The sequence below is a fragment of the Anomaloglossus baeobatrachus genome, chromosome 1, assembly GCF_048569485.1.
Source record: "Anomaloglossus baeobatrachus isolate aAnoBae1 chromosome 1, aAnoBae1.hap1, whole genome shotgun sequence".
Classification (NCBI taxonomy): domain Eukaryota; kingdom Metazoa; phylum Chordata; class Amphibia; order Anura; family Aromobatidae; genus Anomaloglossus; species Anomaloglossus baeobatrachus.
Genome location: NC_134353.1, coordinates 876,471,283 through 876,487,757, shown reverse-complemented (window position 1 = coordinate 876,487,757; position 16,475 = coordinate 876,471,283). Strand labels below are relative to the sequence as shown.

At 44.1% G+C, this 16,475-nt stretch overlaps 1 protein-coding gene across 3 annotated transcripts in view; it reads right to left on the bottom strand.

Annotated features, from left to right (window-relative positions):
- Window positions 1-16,475, bottom strand: part of PDE4D (phosphodiesterase 4D) — a 1,198,511-nt gene that overhangs the window by 687,962 nt on the left and 494,074 nt on the right. The window contains exon 1 of one of the 3 annotated variants that reach the window (XM_075326394.1): window positions 15,174-16,205. The exons of the other annotated variants lie outside the window; for them this stretch is intronic. Within the exon in view, the coding sequence (XP_075182509.1) occupies window positions 15,174-15,220 (47 nt within the window). The 5' untranslated portion in view covers window positions 15,221-16,205. Of the gene's footprint in view, window positions 1-15,173; window positions 16,206-16,475 lie in introns of those variants that run through there. 3 annotated transcript variants of the gene reach the window in all.

Below are 16,475 nucleotides of genomic sequence, written 5' to 3'. Positions count from 1 at the left end.
GAATTGGCCTTACTGCTTAAAGGGAATCTGTTACTAGATTTTGAGGACAGCAGCATAAATTAGGAAAAACAACCTTGGATTCAAGAATGCATCACTTAGGTTACTAGGTACAGTAGCTGTGAGAGAGTTTTTAGATGTAGCAGAGCTCAGAGAGGTAACCCCGCCCACACCAGGCTCTCTGTGTATATTGTATATTGATAGTGAGCTGCTTATCAGAGACGGGAGGTCGGTCTGTTGAGGAGAGCCAAAAGATTAAATACTTAATTAACCTCTGGACATAGAGCACTGTGAGAAGTGTGTTCAATGAAATTAATTCTCTATACATAAGCCAGTCAGTCTTCAGAGTAACCCAAGATGGCCCCCGATGACATCCCAGACCCTACCATCAGCATGGATCCACCAGATGACGTCCCTCCCATCACCATCACCATGGATTCATCCACTTAAGTCAGACCTGCCCATCAACAGCAACACAGATCTCCCCATTGGCTAGCCCATGAACTGTCCCACTAAATGGGCATATCTGAACTTGTGTACGCCCCTAGCCTATATTAAGAGGACGCATGCTCTGTACTTTCTCTGTTCGGTGCCATCTTTACTGTAGTCAAGAAGAGATTTCACATCTGACTGTGTCTGGTGTGATTTCTTTACGCATGCACTTGATCCACACCAATTAGGCCAGGCAGTAGGCAACTAATGATCTCTGATTAAGAGTTCACTCTAACAGGTCTAACAGGCAAGTGAGACCTAGTACGGGCAGCAATAATAACCTGGTGATAAAACAATAATTGTATGAAAACAACAGCACAAAGCCAAATAAATGACAGATCCCGGAGATCTGTGACAGCCTTTATCTACTGCTGTCCTCAGATTAGAACCAGCTGAAAGAGTCCCTTTAAGGGACTCAATACACAACTGACCGGAACTGCCAGGGAAATTGAGTAGGAGATTGAGCCTCATTGACCCAACAGAGTACGAGAGCATCCTAAACCAGAACCCGGCTGTAACATACTGATTACAGTAAGAGTAAGAGTCCGATTTAAAATGTTCCTTGATGCTAATCTCTGTACTCATGTTTCAATGTATATGCAGGATCACCACTAAGTGTTATTTCCTTCAGCTTGACATTGGTTACTTGAGAAAATATTCCACAAGCAACAAATGAATCATCTATCCACTCAATATGTGATATCTGTTAGATCTGAGGTGGTCTCATTGGTGGTCTATGCTCCCTCCTGTAATGGACCAATGGTCACACATTGGTGCTGGCACTTCATTCAATGTCTATGGAACCAATGAAGATAGCCGAGTGCCACTATAATGGTGGGAGGTGGGAGACGCAGGACCTTGGTTATTCTAGGGGTATTAGCATTTGGCTAGACACTGACTTAGCTTAATAATAACCTGTTATTACCAGAATACACCTTTCAGTATAATTGAATCCAAGTTTCGTTGCTTGCTAATCACTGCCTCCCATTTTACTAATGTCAGGGTGACATGACTTTCTCCCCTAATCCATACAGACCTTGCAGAAGAGAAGAGCCCTGTGATTCACGAGGTTCATTCACCCTTTCATCTTCGCTAACTTTTTGCTTTCTCTGTACAAAAATAGGCATCCCTAGGAAGACCCAATGCCTAGATGGAAGCCTACAGAATGTAATAAATACATTCTGCTTGCCAACATTGAAGGAAATGTCAGTCTGCAGAAACGTCTGCTGAAACGTCCATCCAGATAAAGTCACTAAAGATAGAACTGAAGACGTTCTGTATAATCAATATACCGTAAATGTTGCAGTCAATAAGTATCTACCACAAGGTTATCTTATCTGCCGTATATGCAGCTCCGTGTAGAAGAGTCTATTACATTCTCTTACTAGGATGTCTCCGGTTCTCCACATTGAACCATAAAGTAACTGTAGCTTGAGATGCCATTGCTGTGGATATACTCAGTAAATCTTAATATGCAGTCAACGGTGGAAAAACTCAGAAATCCAATCCGAGATGAAGCAGGTCAGTGTTCCTGGAACAAGACAGTTTGGTTTGGGATGTAATTATCTTGTCATCTAATTAGCTCAGTGCAGACGAGGCAGCTGAGCTGAAAATGCTATTTCTTTCGTGTTTTGGACCCAGCTGAATTTACCCTGTGTGATACATCTTCTCGTCCTCTGTGTGATGAACCTCACCGGCTGCCAACATTTCACAAAATGATATTACTCATCACCCTATCGAAAGGCTCAATGAGTGAATGAATAGCACTAAATTGGTTTTTGCACCCGCTATTTAATCAATAATTTGCTAAGTGACAGTAAACCTGCAACACAATAGTGCAGAATAATGGTCAGCACCTTGCTCTTCTGCCACACACCCACCCGTAGATTACTGACGAAAATACCAAGCTATAGCATTGTATTACCAAATCCTTCTCAACTGAGCAAAATTTATACAGACAACCTGAAGGCTGGATACATTTTCCCATCTGATTCAGTAGTTTAAACTTTAGTTTCCGAGGCCAGTCAGACCACTTCAGGAGCTCATGAGCTTTCTTTCAGTAGCAAAACTATAGGAATCCATATTGTCCTCTAGAAAAACGACCAATACAGCCTTAAGTTCATGCATCAGCCACCTCGGCCATCTCTCCTATACTGAGCGTTTGCTCAGCTAAGAGCTCATGTGGTCTCTATTAGAAAGCCGCCAACAGACATGTCTAGTGGCATCTTATCTCCAGGAGAGCAAAGTGATCGGCAGCTCAAAATCAGACTTACGCGATCAACATCCCTAATGATCAGTTGGTCGGTGTCCGAATTCATATTAGAGTGTTGGCCAAACCTGTTGATATAGGCATGTACAGCTGACATTAGTCTAATGGATATGGAGGACTTTTTTTTAGGAACAATGGGGAAGTTTCATGAAGATTGGTGGAGAAAAATGGAGCCACCGATAAGATGCGCTGAATTCATTAAGAGCTGTGCACCTCTTGATGAATTTGGAGCATCTTATTCCTCATTAAGTCTGGTGTATGAAATGCCAGTATTAGTGAATGGGGGACCAAGACCATTTGACGCAAGGGCAAGATGTTATGGGTGACAGACAATCCTTTAGTGTCCAGCTATAGAAAGTCACTGCATTTGGCTGCACAAACTGCTCCCTGACCTTCTATTATTCCTGCTTGGTTTTCATCCATTTCCCTTTAGGACCCTGGGGTGTTGTTCAACCTATCAGCTGCTGTTGATCAGTTCTTTCCTTGTCTATATATACATTCACTTCCTGTTACTCGGTGCTAATGATATTGGATACATCATTATAAAGGCTTCAGTGCAAGAAGGCGGCTTGCATACATCAGGAGAATCTTGGTGGTTTTTGCAGCTTCTCTCCCTGAGACAACTAGAGATGCGTTGTTTGGGGTTTTCCCTTATTTGTTATCCTTATGTGTCCTTTAGTGCCTAGAGGGGTTGACGAAGAGCTCATCTCATCCGCATCTTACCTAGGGCCCAGATCAGGGTCAGCCTAGTGTCTGGTATCCAGTTCGGCACATAGGAGCGGAACCTATCTAAGGCGGTGAGGGAAGCCAGGGCCCAATGGTAGGCTTGATCAGGTATCAACACCTACCCCTTCCCTAGACACAGGGTTTCCCGTTCCATTTTACCGCTCGCTTGGTACTTCTGCGTATCTAGTGCGATACAAGTTGTTTAGGCATTTTCTCACTACAGTAAGTGATAGCATGACCGGAAGTTACCTAAAGCTTTCCAGGGTGTTAACACATAGCCTTGGTCTCTTTAAAAAAGTTGACTAAACAAATTAAATATCTGACTGATACTTAAATATCTATCTAGCTAACAGCTATCTCTCCCAATGTTCCCACTCACTGGAACACGTTTGGCCTTGCGCTCCTGTGTTTTCTATGAGAGCACCGCTGCCTGGATCACCTGGGTTCTAACTGCTGAATTCTTACGTTCTTGATATAATTTGTCAGGGAAAAGTCAAAAGGACACCATACAGAGGGTGAGTTGATTGCCCCAGATTCGGGGAGATCAGATAACTTTTTTCTATCATGTATGGGGGCAAGAGCCCTGCCATCCAGGAGAAAAGGTAGAGTGCCAATGGTCTCTTAAATCTATAAAGGGGTCCCTGATGTCAGATCAGCACAATCACAAAGTTATGGCATAGCATAAATATATGCCATAATATTCTAGAGTTGGATTATGCCTTTAATATGCCGCATCTACCCATAATTAATATTCACACGATGAAATAAGTCAAGAACATCAAAGTGAGGCAAAGAGTTCACCAAACCCATTTCCTAGAACATGAAGACTAACAGTGACCTCTATCTGTACAGTGGTGGTTAGGCCCAATTCACACATCCGGCATGTCACCGGATTGCTGGATCAATCACACTCCAGTACAGAGTAAATACTGTACAATGGCATCGCGGCAAGCTCCGGTCACACGACAGCATGTGACCGGAGGTTGCAGCGAAGCCATTGTACTGTATTACACTGTACTGGAGTGTGCCGGATCTGGCAATCTGGTGAAATGCAGGACGTGTGAAATGGGCCTTACTGCTAGGTCATCCCACATTGAGATCAGTGGAACGGTAACAAATGTTAGTTTCTGGCATCACACAGACATGCCCCACGGCCTCTCCATTCCTTATTGTCTATAAATGTCAGATCTGGATCCGGATCTAACTATTTTTAGATATCTGACAAATGTTCTAGACAAGAATTAGAACCTCTAACTGTGGATATGCAACAACCAAATATTGACCATCCCTCAATGCAACCAATTCCACACATACTACAGTATATAACTCACTATACAAAGAAAGCATGATTTGTGTCTGACATCCAGATGGAAAATTTTGAAAACTTCCAGCTCTGCTTTACTGACCCAAAAAGATATTCTCCATGTATAACTCACAGCTGACAGTAACTGGTACTAGGAAGTTGTTAATATTCATTGCGTGTCAGAGCCAGGACTGACATAATTCAGAGAGTACTGTAAATGGATGTGACAATAAGACCTAATCAAATATTTCCTGCAATGTTCAGCAGAAAAGTCAGGAGTCACACAATAAAACAAGGATTAAATTATCCGAGAAGCATGACAAGGGCTGCATGTCTCCTGTCCAACATTGATTTTTATCTGCTTCTTCTACCCTCAATCTAATTTTCTTCTTCACTATTTATCCATCTACTCACCTGTTATATCTTGGTCATGTATCAACAGAATATCTATAGCTACCTATTCCTATAATCAATCTATCTAAAATTCCAGAGAAAGGGGGATAAAGCAGCACCAGTCAAAAAGCGTGAGTGCAAACCTCAGAGTCCGGACCACTGGGCTGTAAAATCCAAATAATGAAGAATGGCAGCGCTCGCATTCCAGTGCAACAAGTAAAAATAGTATTTATTACAATCCATGTATACAAATCTTGGCTCTTGCGAATGAGCCTCTCTAGTGATCTTGATTCTTTATTGTTTGTATCTACAGTATCTATCTATCTCTATCTATATTAGTAAACATGGTTGCTTTGTTCCAAAAAGCAGTATCACACCTGACCACAGATTTTGGGTAAATTTGCACATTAGTTACATTCAAGTGAATAGAGCTAATCTACAATACTAGACACAACTAGTGATGAGTGAGCACTACCATGCTCGGGTGCGCGGTACTCGGAACTAGTGATGAGCGGGCACTACCATGCTCGGGTGCTCGGTACTAGTGATGAGCGGGCACTACCATGCTTGTGTGCTCAGTACTCGTAATGAGAATTTTGAGACTTGGAAGGGTTCGACTCAAATACCTGAATACAATGGAATTTTGTGGGGAATTTGAGCATTTTTCTGGAAGATCTTCAATAAAAATGCTTTAAGTTCCCCATAAACTTCCACTATACTTGGTACACAAGTCAAGCCCGTCCGAGTATCAAAGCATGGTAGTGCTCACTCACTCATCACTAGTTACAAGAACTGAGCACCTGAGCATGGTAGTGCCCACTCATCACTAGCTACGAGTACTGAGCACCCAAGCATGGTAGTGCGCCCTCATCACTAGTTACAAAAACCGAGCACCTGAGCATGGTAGTGCCCACTCATCACTAGTTACGAGTACTGAGCACCCAAGCATGGTAGTGCGCCCTCATCACTAGTTACGAGTAAAGAGCACCCAAGCATGGTAGTGCGCCCTCATCACTAGTTACAAGTACTGAGCACTCGAGCATGGTAGTGCTCGCTCATCACTAGTTATGAGTACCAAGCACCCGAGCATGGTAGTGCTCGCTCATCATTAGTTATGAGTACCGAGCACCCAAGCATGGTAGTTTTCGCTCATCACTAGTTACAGGTGTGGCATAGTTTCTGAATGAAATCAGTCTCTTTTACCTATTCTCACATGCCCATGCATTTACTGATTGTCTTGCAGCAATATCATCATCCCCCATTGTTTGAATTTTCAACAGATTCAAAACATTATCTTTCATGCCAGTAAACCCCCGACAGGATGAAGCTCACAGCATCACCACTGGGTGGCCTGACATAAATACATAGCATACACATTTCATGGCAGAGTAACGAGATTTTTTTTTTTTTTTTTACGCCGGTCGTCTTATACTTCACATCTCTGATATATTGAGCTAAAGAGCAAAGATAGTGAAGGACAAATCTGTACATATCAAAGAAGTAATTACAGTAATAACACCATATCAGAAAATTGCTGATACTGAAATCCATTAATAAATCCTGAGGGTCCAAATTTGGATAATAGTGCACTCTAGTTTCCAACATCACACACTGGAAAGTCATTTTTAGACATGCAATCCTGTGAGGCAGTGTGTCAGTATATAAAATTACTTTTAAAGGAGTTGCTTCACCATTAAAAAATATATTGTATCGATATATAGAGACGATTTTATATTAACATGCTGTTAAATAATAAATCCAGTAAGGAAGTACGGCATTTATGACTAACATGGCATGGCGTCAACTCATAGTGAAGTGTATAGTAATGTGTGCATTCGCCTAATAAGCTGAGTGATGGTGGTCACACTTCTCAGATACTCTCCCTGCAGCCAGGTCTCTGCATAGTTGTCCGGTGTATATTGCAAAGAAGCCAAAAGAAATAGCTTTCTGAATGCCAAGTTTAATAGAGTGAATATTGTAAATAATACACAGTCTATACTCCCCAAAAAGTATCTGCAGAGAAAGCAAGAAAGAAATTATAATGTCAGCAGCCAGAGGGGGAAGAAGACTGATTTTGTCAGTGACCACTACCAGCAGAAGAGATGGAGAGAAATTCTCTTTTAGGCCTGTTTCACACGTCAGTGAAAAACAACTGTGTTAAAAACGTATATGTCCCTCCGTGTGCCGTGATTCACAGCACACGTGGGTTATCCATGTGCTATGATCCGTCATCCGTGATCAGTGATAGCACATGGAGGTATACTCACCTGTCCCTGCTCCTGCTCCTGCTGTCCGTGGCGCTGAACTCTCTGGCTCTGCTGTGTTCCTATCGCCGCTGACCCCGCTGCAGCTACTTCTGGGTCGGCTGCTCGATGCATAAATGAATATGCATGAGAATAAGAAGCCTGGCTAGATGGAGGAGGCTGCAGCAGCTGGAGACAGCATCGCTGGAGAAGGCGAGTATAAAAAGCTTTTTTTTTTTCAATGTACGTGTTTTTCTTGTACGTGTTTCACGGATCACACCATAGTGGTCCGTGGGACATCAGTAATGCCAGAAAAAACGGACATGTCTCTGTGTGGAGCACACGGACACGTGTGTACGCCGCACAGAGATACGGTCAATAATAAACCACTTATGTGTGCGCAGACTCACTGGTTTTTAATGGGTCTGCGTATGTCCGTGATTCTGGTACATATAAAAACTAGCGCATACGTACCAGACTCACTGACGTGTGAAAGAGGCCTTAGAGTTGCTCCAAAGGAAGGCACACAGGAATGACGGAAAAGAGAGCAATACATTTCTTTATTCTTGAAACGCTACCAATTATTTTAAGTGCTGAATTACCTATGACATATTTTCATCATAGGTGCTAATCAAAGAGAGAAGTCGGCTCTGAAGCGGAGCCTGCTTCATACCTAGCAAATGTTGGTATCTCCCTGTAAGTACAGCAACCTGCACATTCTCCAGTCACTGCAGTTTAACAATTTAAATGCCACTGTAAATCTCTGACTCCCAATGGCACCACCCTAGGCACTTTGGTGAAAAGAAGGATTTCCATAGTAGCCAGGGGTCTGCTGAAAGCCCCCATAACTGCCATGCTAGTCCTCCTATGAAGCTCAGTTACCGGAATTTTGCTATATACTGCAATACTATTGCATTATAAAATATACAATCAAACAACTGCAAGTTACTATCTCCTAAGGAGACTAAAAAGTAGTATATATATATAAAAATTAATCACTTCCCTTTCCCCCCTCCAAGAATGAAAAGTGATCTATAAAGATATAAATTTATTTAAAATGTACCTTGAAAGATGAAAATAATTAAAAAAAATAAATAAATCAGAATGCTAGAATTGACAAAATGAAACATCACATGTACCCCAAAATAGTTACAATAAAAATGCCATCTTAAGGCACAAAGAACACATTTTCACACAGCTCTAGGCACAGAAAAATAAAAACATTTTTTTTTTTTTTTTTTTTTACAAATGTCAGAATTTTTTTCAACACTAAAATAATAAAAAAAAAACTGGACATGTTTGGTATCGCTGTAATTGTTCTTACCCCGAAAATCATAATTCTACTTCATTTTTACCACACAATGAACGCAAAGAAAACAAAATCCAAAAATCAAGGGTGGAGCTGCATTTTATTTACTTTTATTTTTGTCAATTTCATCACTTTTTTTCCTGTTTTCCAGTACATTGTATGGTGAAATAAATGGTGTTATTAAAAACTACAGCTTATTCCCCCTCAAAAAAACAATGTTGCTGGTAAAATATAAAAGTTCTTGCTCTTGGAACAAAATTAGGACGAAATGAAAGCCCCAAAAGAAAATATGTCCTGGTTATTAAAAAGTTGAAACAGCTCTCGAGTGACTTCCTGGACCCTTGCCATAGCCACATGTTTAGTATTTGGTGATTTTTTTTTTTAGCTCAGTATTTGTAACCAAAACCAGGAGTGGGACATTCAGAGAAAAAGTATAATAGACACACGGGCACCGCGTCTCTATTTTTTACCCACTCCTGGTTTTGACTACAAATACTGAGGTAAAAAACTCACCAAATACTTAATGTGTGCACGTGGCCTTCTATGAAAATGATTCATGGCATTAAACTTTGTAGGCCATGTGCACACATTGAGTATTTGGTGACGTTTTTACCTCAGTATTTGTAAGTCAAAACCCAGCGGATAAAAAAGTGGTGCCCGTGTTTCTATTATACTTTTCCACTTCTGGGTTTGGCTACAAATACTGAGGTAAAAAACTCCCCAAATACTGAATGTGTCTACGTGGTCTAAGGGGTTTAATGCATGAAAATTATTTTCATATAAGGACACGTGCAAATGTTGAGTATTTGGTGACTTTTTTTTACCTGAGTATTTATGGTCAAAACCAGGAGTGGGACAATCAGAGGAAAAGTATAATAGAAATATGGCACCACTTTCTAACCCACTCCTGGTTTTGGCTACAAATACTGAGGTAAAAAACTCACCAAATACTCAATATATGCACGTGGTTTTTTGCCAGCTACAGTAAAGGATATGTGCACTTACTATTATTTATGTTGTATTGTTTGTCAAGGTCATGGTCTATATGTAAAGAGTTGAGAAACCGTCAGTAACTATACAGCCTGGAGACGTAGAAGTAAAATAGGGGTGGTGTTTTTTTTTAAGTATTAATTACCGGGCGAGGTGTGTGCATACATTGCGCAACAATACAAAGTACAAAGTCATTACAACCAAAGACGTTATTTCTAATGTGGCCAGACTCCTGGAGCATTTATCACCCTGAGGCGTTACGTATGACCTACTATTATTGTAAAAAGATAACATTTATGGAGCATTGAGACAATCAGATTACAGAGCAGAGCAGGAGAGAAGGAGGCGGCGTGGGGCTCCACTGCACCCATACGGGGAGGCTGTATGGTACCAACACTTACAATAAAACAAAAAGATATAAACGTTATGGGGTTTCTAAAATCACCTTCTATATGCACAGTCACATTCAATGTTTTTAGGAAGGTATATACAGTTTTGTTTTTGTTATAGTGACGTGATGTTAAAACAGATCAGCAGAAGGGAGCCATGATGGTCTAGTGAGCAACATGTGTCGCGGGCGGCGGGGCGCTGCGCTCGCCAACACTCGGGTCCGGCGCTGCTGCTGCCTGCTGCTGGCTGCTCGGTGGCTCGAGCGGTGGGCCGGATCCGGGGACTCGAGCGGCACTCCTCGCCCGTGAGTGAAAGGGGTGGTTTTGGGTTTGGGGAGTTGGTCCGTGACGCCACCCACGGTGTGTGGTGAGGTTGGTACACCACCGCTGCTCTGGACGGGAATCCCGGGAGCGATGACAGGGAGCAGCCGAGATGTTTCTCTCCCCTCCGTGGGTAGGGGGGTTGGTGGTCCCGGGGCCCGGTGAGGTGTGACGGGGAGGCAGGGTTGGCAAGGTGCAGGGTCACGGGGGCAGCGCGGTGCCAGACGGCACGGTGGTACTCACTCAGCCAATGATGGATACAGAGTCTCTGGTAAAACAAACGGCTGGATGGACGGGTCCTGCAGCCGGCTGCTGTGTCTACTCCCGGTAGGTTGGTGGTGGCTGCCTTTCCCTGCACCTGTTGTGTATCTTCGGTCCCAATGGCTTCCCACCGTTAACCCGTTCCCCAGCTTGGAATGGGCCGGAGGAGCCCCTTTTACCCGCAGGCTCTGGCCCTGGGAATTCTAACTGTGGCGGTAGTTGTGTTTCCCTTTCTCGGTTTGGACGGTTGCCTTCAGTCGGGTCTTTGCTGCTAGGAAACCCCGGAGGTTGCGGTCGCTAACGGATTTGACCGGTTTAACGGCGACTCCAAGCCTGGTCGGGGTCTGTAGGCCTTGCCGGTTTGTGCTGGTTTCTCTTCGCTCCCCGGTTCGGTACCGGCGGGCCACCGCCCGTCCCCGGTCCTACGGTTCCGCGTCGATCGGCCTCTCCTGCAGACGGCCACCACCGTCTGCCAACCTTGCTCTCGGTGCCTGGGCCACGTACCCGGACACGGTCAGTTTGCTCCTCTACCACTTTCTCCCTCCTTCTCCTTCACTCTCTCTCACTGAACTCCTCTCTCCTCCACTACACTCTCCAACTCCTCTGACTTCCTTTCCCGCCTCCAGGACTGTGAACTCCTCAGTGGGTGGGGCCAACCGCCTGGATCCACCCCACCTGGTGTGGACATCAGTCCCTGGAGGGAAGCAACAAGGATTTGTGTGTGACTGGTGTGCCTATCTCGGGGTGTGGGGTGTGTTGTTGCAGTACCTGTGACGACCTGGCTTGTCCAGGGCGCCACACATGCATTTCCAGGCATACTGCAGCAGGTTTGTATGCTACGTGCCTGGTACTGCACATGGATCAAGCACATATCCTTCATTCATTACCTGGAGATTGTAAGTCACATTATAAGTGATCATCTATCCTTACATATTGGTGGATTCATTAGTGGGGTCCCATCAATCTTGATAACAGAACTCCAAAGTGCTCCATCTGAATAGAGTCATGTTTACCGATGCGCCATATCTATGGGACTGCTGGAGATCGCCAAATACAGCACTCATATAGTCCCTTAGAGAGTGACTGGAGCGGTAGTACAAAGGCATTTCAGAGCCCCATTTGTGGGATCATTGGGAGTAACAGCCATCAGGCCTCCACCAATACGCAGGTCATCACCTATCCTAATGATGGGAATAAATCTTTAAATTCCCGTCAATTTACATTGAGTGACCAGTGTCTTGAAATATCACAATAGCTTTACAGCAATTGAATTGTTGACTTGGCCACCGATTTTCATTGGACCCCGGTGTTGGCGGATCCCACTGAATCAGCGCAGCATGGTGGCTCAGTGATTAGTACTGTTGCTTTGCGGTGTTGGAGTCCTTGGTTCAAATCCCACCAAGGAGTTTGTATGTTCTCCCCATGTTTGTGTGGGTTTCCTCCCAGACTAGTGATAGGGACCTTAGATTGTGAGCCCCAATGGGGACAGTGTTTCTGATATATGTAAAGCGCTGTGAAATTAATGGTGCTATAAGTGAATTAATATTATTTTTCAGATGGAATCCAGCAATTCTGTAAAGTCTGCTGTGCCTGACAGACCATTATGCAGAGCATTAGGATGGGGGAACATGACTTAAGCCCATGATTCTCATGTTTTTTTATTTTACAAGACAGATCTACCGCCAAGCTTTGACCACTGCAAAATGCAGAGTTAACACAACCACATAAACCTCCTACTTACGGTAACAAACTTGCCTAATGTAAGCTTTGGAAAATTCACAATATAATTCAGAAAGAGATGTTCCTTAAAATCTGCACCAAATTGCACATATTTTGGTGCAGAATTCACTGTCGGACAGACAGAAAAGGGCCCCTGTGCAAGAACAGTATATGGGCCTTTTGCAGCCCAAAAGCTCATCATAATGCACAATTCCACCTACTTTAGAGGTAGTAGTGGCCCCCTTAACACTTGGGCCCTGTCTGACCGCACAGGTTGCACCAATGACATGTCCTCTCCTGGTCCAGATTTGTTTGTTCATTTGGCCTTTGTGGAAAAGGCAAGATAAAAAAATCCACTTTACTCGCCTTCTCCGCTACTTTTCTGTCTTATGTAGTCTTCTGAAACTTTCACAGCTTCCTCCAATATGACCAGGCAAGAGAGCCGTGGAAGCAGCAGAGAAGGTAGGTACATTGGTTTTTTTTTATTTATTTTTTTATTAAACTTTGCAAAGCTTTTTATAGAATTTGCAGTGGAACTAATGAGAATTCTCACACAACTACAACAACACAATTCTCCACAAAAAATAAGGCTTGATGTCTCCATTAAAATCAATTGGGGTGATCTGAAACACAAAATACATTCTGTCAATTTAAAATAGATTTTTTTCCTGCAGTATGTGGATGATATCATTTATTCTCATCCACTTAGCTGGTACTATAATACCTGCAAATTTTGTGCCCAGAAAATCCAGATGCAAAATCAGCACTATAACCACTCTGCGTTAACACACCCCATCCATTAACGTTAAAAGGGTTGCCTCATGGCCTTTGTTCAGAAGAACATGGCTCTACCTCACGCCTTCCAGCTTGCTGGAGGGTGGTGATGATTGTCAGTTTGGGCTGGCAGGGTGGTCACATCGCTAGCCCGAACTGTGCAATTTCCCGCCTACCGCGCAACTTTGCCACTGCAACATCAATGGGGCGCAGGGTGGACAGTAGAGGAGCGCAGAGCGGACTGTAGCGGAGTGCAGGGTGGACAGTAGAGGAGCGCAGGGTGGACTGTAATGGAGTGCAGGGTGGACAGTAGAGGAGCGCAAGGTGGACAGTAGAGGAGTGCACGGTGGACAGTAGAGGAGCGCAGGGTGGACAGTAGAGGAGTGCAGGGTGGACAGTAGAGGAGCGCAGGGTGGACAGTAGAGGAGTGCAGGGTGGACAGTAGAGGAGCGCAGGGTGGACAGTAGAGGAGCGCAGGGTGGACAGTAGAGGAGCGCAGGGTGGACAGTAGAGGAGCGCAGGGTGGACAGTAGAAGAGCGCAGGGTGGAAAGTACAGAAGCTCAGGGTGGACAGTAGCGGAGTGCAGGGTGGACAGTAGAGGAGTGCAGGGCAGACTGTAGAGGAGCGCTGGATGGACAGTAGAGGAGCGCAGGGCAGACTAGCGGAGTGCAGGGTGGACTGTAGAGGAGCGCAGGGCAGACTGTAGCGGAGTGTAGGGTGGACAGTAGAGGAGTGCAGGGTGGACAGTAGAGGAGCACAGGGTGGACAGTAGCGGAGCGCAGGGCGGACTGAAGCGGAGCACAGGGTGGACAGTAGCGGAGTGCAGGGTGGACAGTAGAGGAGCGCAGAGCGGACTGTAGCGGAGTGCAGGGTGGACAGTAGAGGAGCGCAGGGTGGACAGTAGAGGAGCGCAGGGAGGACAGTAGAGGAGCGCAGGTGAGATAGTAGCGGAGTGCAGGGCGGACAGTAGAGGAGCACAGGGCGGACTGTAGAGGAGTGCTGGATGGACAGTAGAGGAGTGCAGGGTGGACTGTAGCGCAGAGCAGGGCAAACTGTAGTGGAGTGCAGGGCGGACTGTAGCGCAGGGCGGGCTTTAGTAGAGCGCAAGGCGGACTGTAGTTGGCCAGTTTCAGAGCAGCACCTTCAAGCTCTGAGCAAAAGCTTGTAAATGCTGTGCTCCTTGCATAGGAAACTGATACACAGCAGAGGAGGCCGGTAACCTAGGCAATAAGCAATAAACGATATAATTCAACTTCCCTACATTCCTGAGCAGTTGCACTTTGCAATTTTACCCATTTAACAAGATGAGTCAACCCTTTGAGTATTTTATTTCTTACTGTCCCCATTTGTACAAAGAGCTGTAGACTACAAATTGCATAATACAGTGTCCTTACAGATTTCTATATTCTACGATTAGCAATTACATCCTCTTTTTGGAAAATTATGTACAAACCTCCATATACTGCAAACACTGCACTGATAACTCCCTATACATATATGTGACAGTGCTAAAAAAAAACCCCAAAACATATTGGAAACTTAAAAATGAAATAACATAAAACAAATCGGTTAACACGACGTGAGCGACATCTGTGCCTGTAGAATGATTTTGGCAGGGGAATGTATTTCGGAGGTACGTACGTTCCCTCATATCTCTGCAGGACCGGCCTGCCTTATCTGATCAGTTTCTGCAAATAACATTGCAGAGGAGCAGAGCCCACACCGGTCACGGTGTAATAATCCGATGATTTCACACCATAGATTCTTTTCTTTCCATTTCCTAATTTAATTTTTTTTAAACCCAAAATGCAGACTTTTCGATTTTCATTTGTCTCATCCATTTGGTGAAATTTCTTTTAATTTCCCCCAAGGTTGCCCATTTCCTAGTTTTCATTTGCTCTCGGTAACACGGCAGTAATACAAGACTTGACATTTCATTACATTTTTTTTTTCTGTTACCAGCTGAAGGTTATATCAACTGCTTACCATATCCAAGAATGTCTCCGAAAAGGAAAATTATTGACGTGCATCATTTTCACAGGGCCTGCTACATTAACTTCCCAGATGTTCTGTTCCTTTCACAATTTCAATGGATTTAATCCAAAATCTAACAGCAACGCTGCCGGAGTCATAGGTTATTGCCAGTAATATATTCCATGAACACATCAATGTCCAGGAGGTGAAGAACAAATTATCACAGTGATTCACGGGCATCGGTCCATCCATTTATGCCACAATGTCCAGTTCAACACGCACACGCGAGAAAAAGAAGATTGCCCCAAAATACGTAACAAAATAATAGTAATAAAAGAAAAGTTCCGTGAAGCTCAGGCATTAATGCCTTGTGCGGTGATGAATAAACCTGTATTGCAGAAGATAGTTGGCCACATCGGTGATCTGGGCTGTGCAAACCTCACCGGAGTTACCAAAATGATCCCCAACTTGAAATTGCTTTGCCATATTGCCGAGAGAAATTTCTTTCTTCTTCTTCGGAGTAAAATCCAACCATGTAAACTATGGTTTGTTGTTTTGCTTCTCGAAAGGTGGCAAACGGACTATAAATAAAGCTGGTGCTTCGAAGGTTGCCTCTCCTTAAAGATCCGGGTTCCTATGTCTTTCCTGTTGCTGTCATGTGCCCATTCCTATATGACGCTGGACCTCATAAAAGGCTGGATACTCCCCTGCAATAAAAATGACTAAACTATTGATCTTGTTTGATGCTTGCGATCATTTACATATCTCAGAGCCATATTAATGCCTTCTGATAAAACTGCAAGGTGGGGAATAAGATCATAGGTGCCAGTCACATGCCAATGTTAAATCCCATTCATGATTTCGGCTGCTAGGAGTCATTGTAGTTGAAGCTCCGACCTGGGCTCCTCGCAGGGTGTGCAGCTTCCGAATAGTTGTCAGATCAGTTATTGTTTTTTTCCCCCAGGTTCACCTTGCTTTATAGTCGTAGCCTTGGCTTCCTTGCTTGCAGCTCCGGACTCTTGCACACTCAATGGTACTGTACTCTTGCTCTGCAGCAGAATGGGCTTCAGCCTGCAGTGAGAGCTGCCTGATAGAGGATGAGCTAGCATGGAGGGGTCCTCTAGGTGGGTTCTCTGCACTCCGCATATCCCAGTGCCCACGACAGGCAGAATAATAAAACGTCCTGGATGAGCGGAAAATGAAAACGACTCCTTAAGAAAATAGGAAGTTAATTTCTTTTCTTGTTCATGTGTTTACTTAACAGCTTCATCCATAGCACCATGCTGCAAATTTTAGCCCGAATTTTCTTGCATT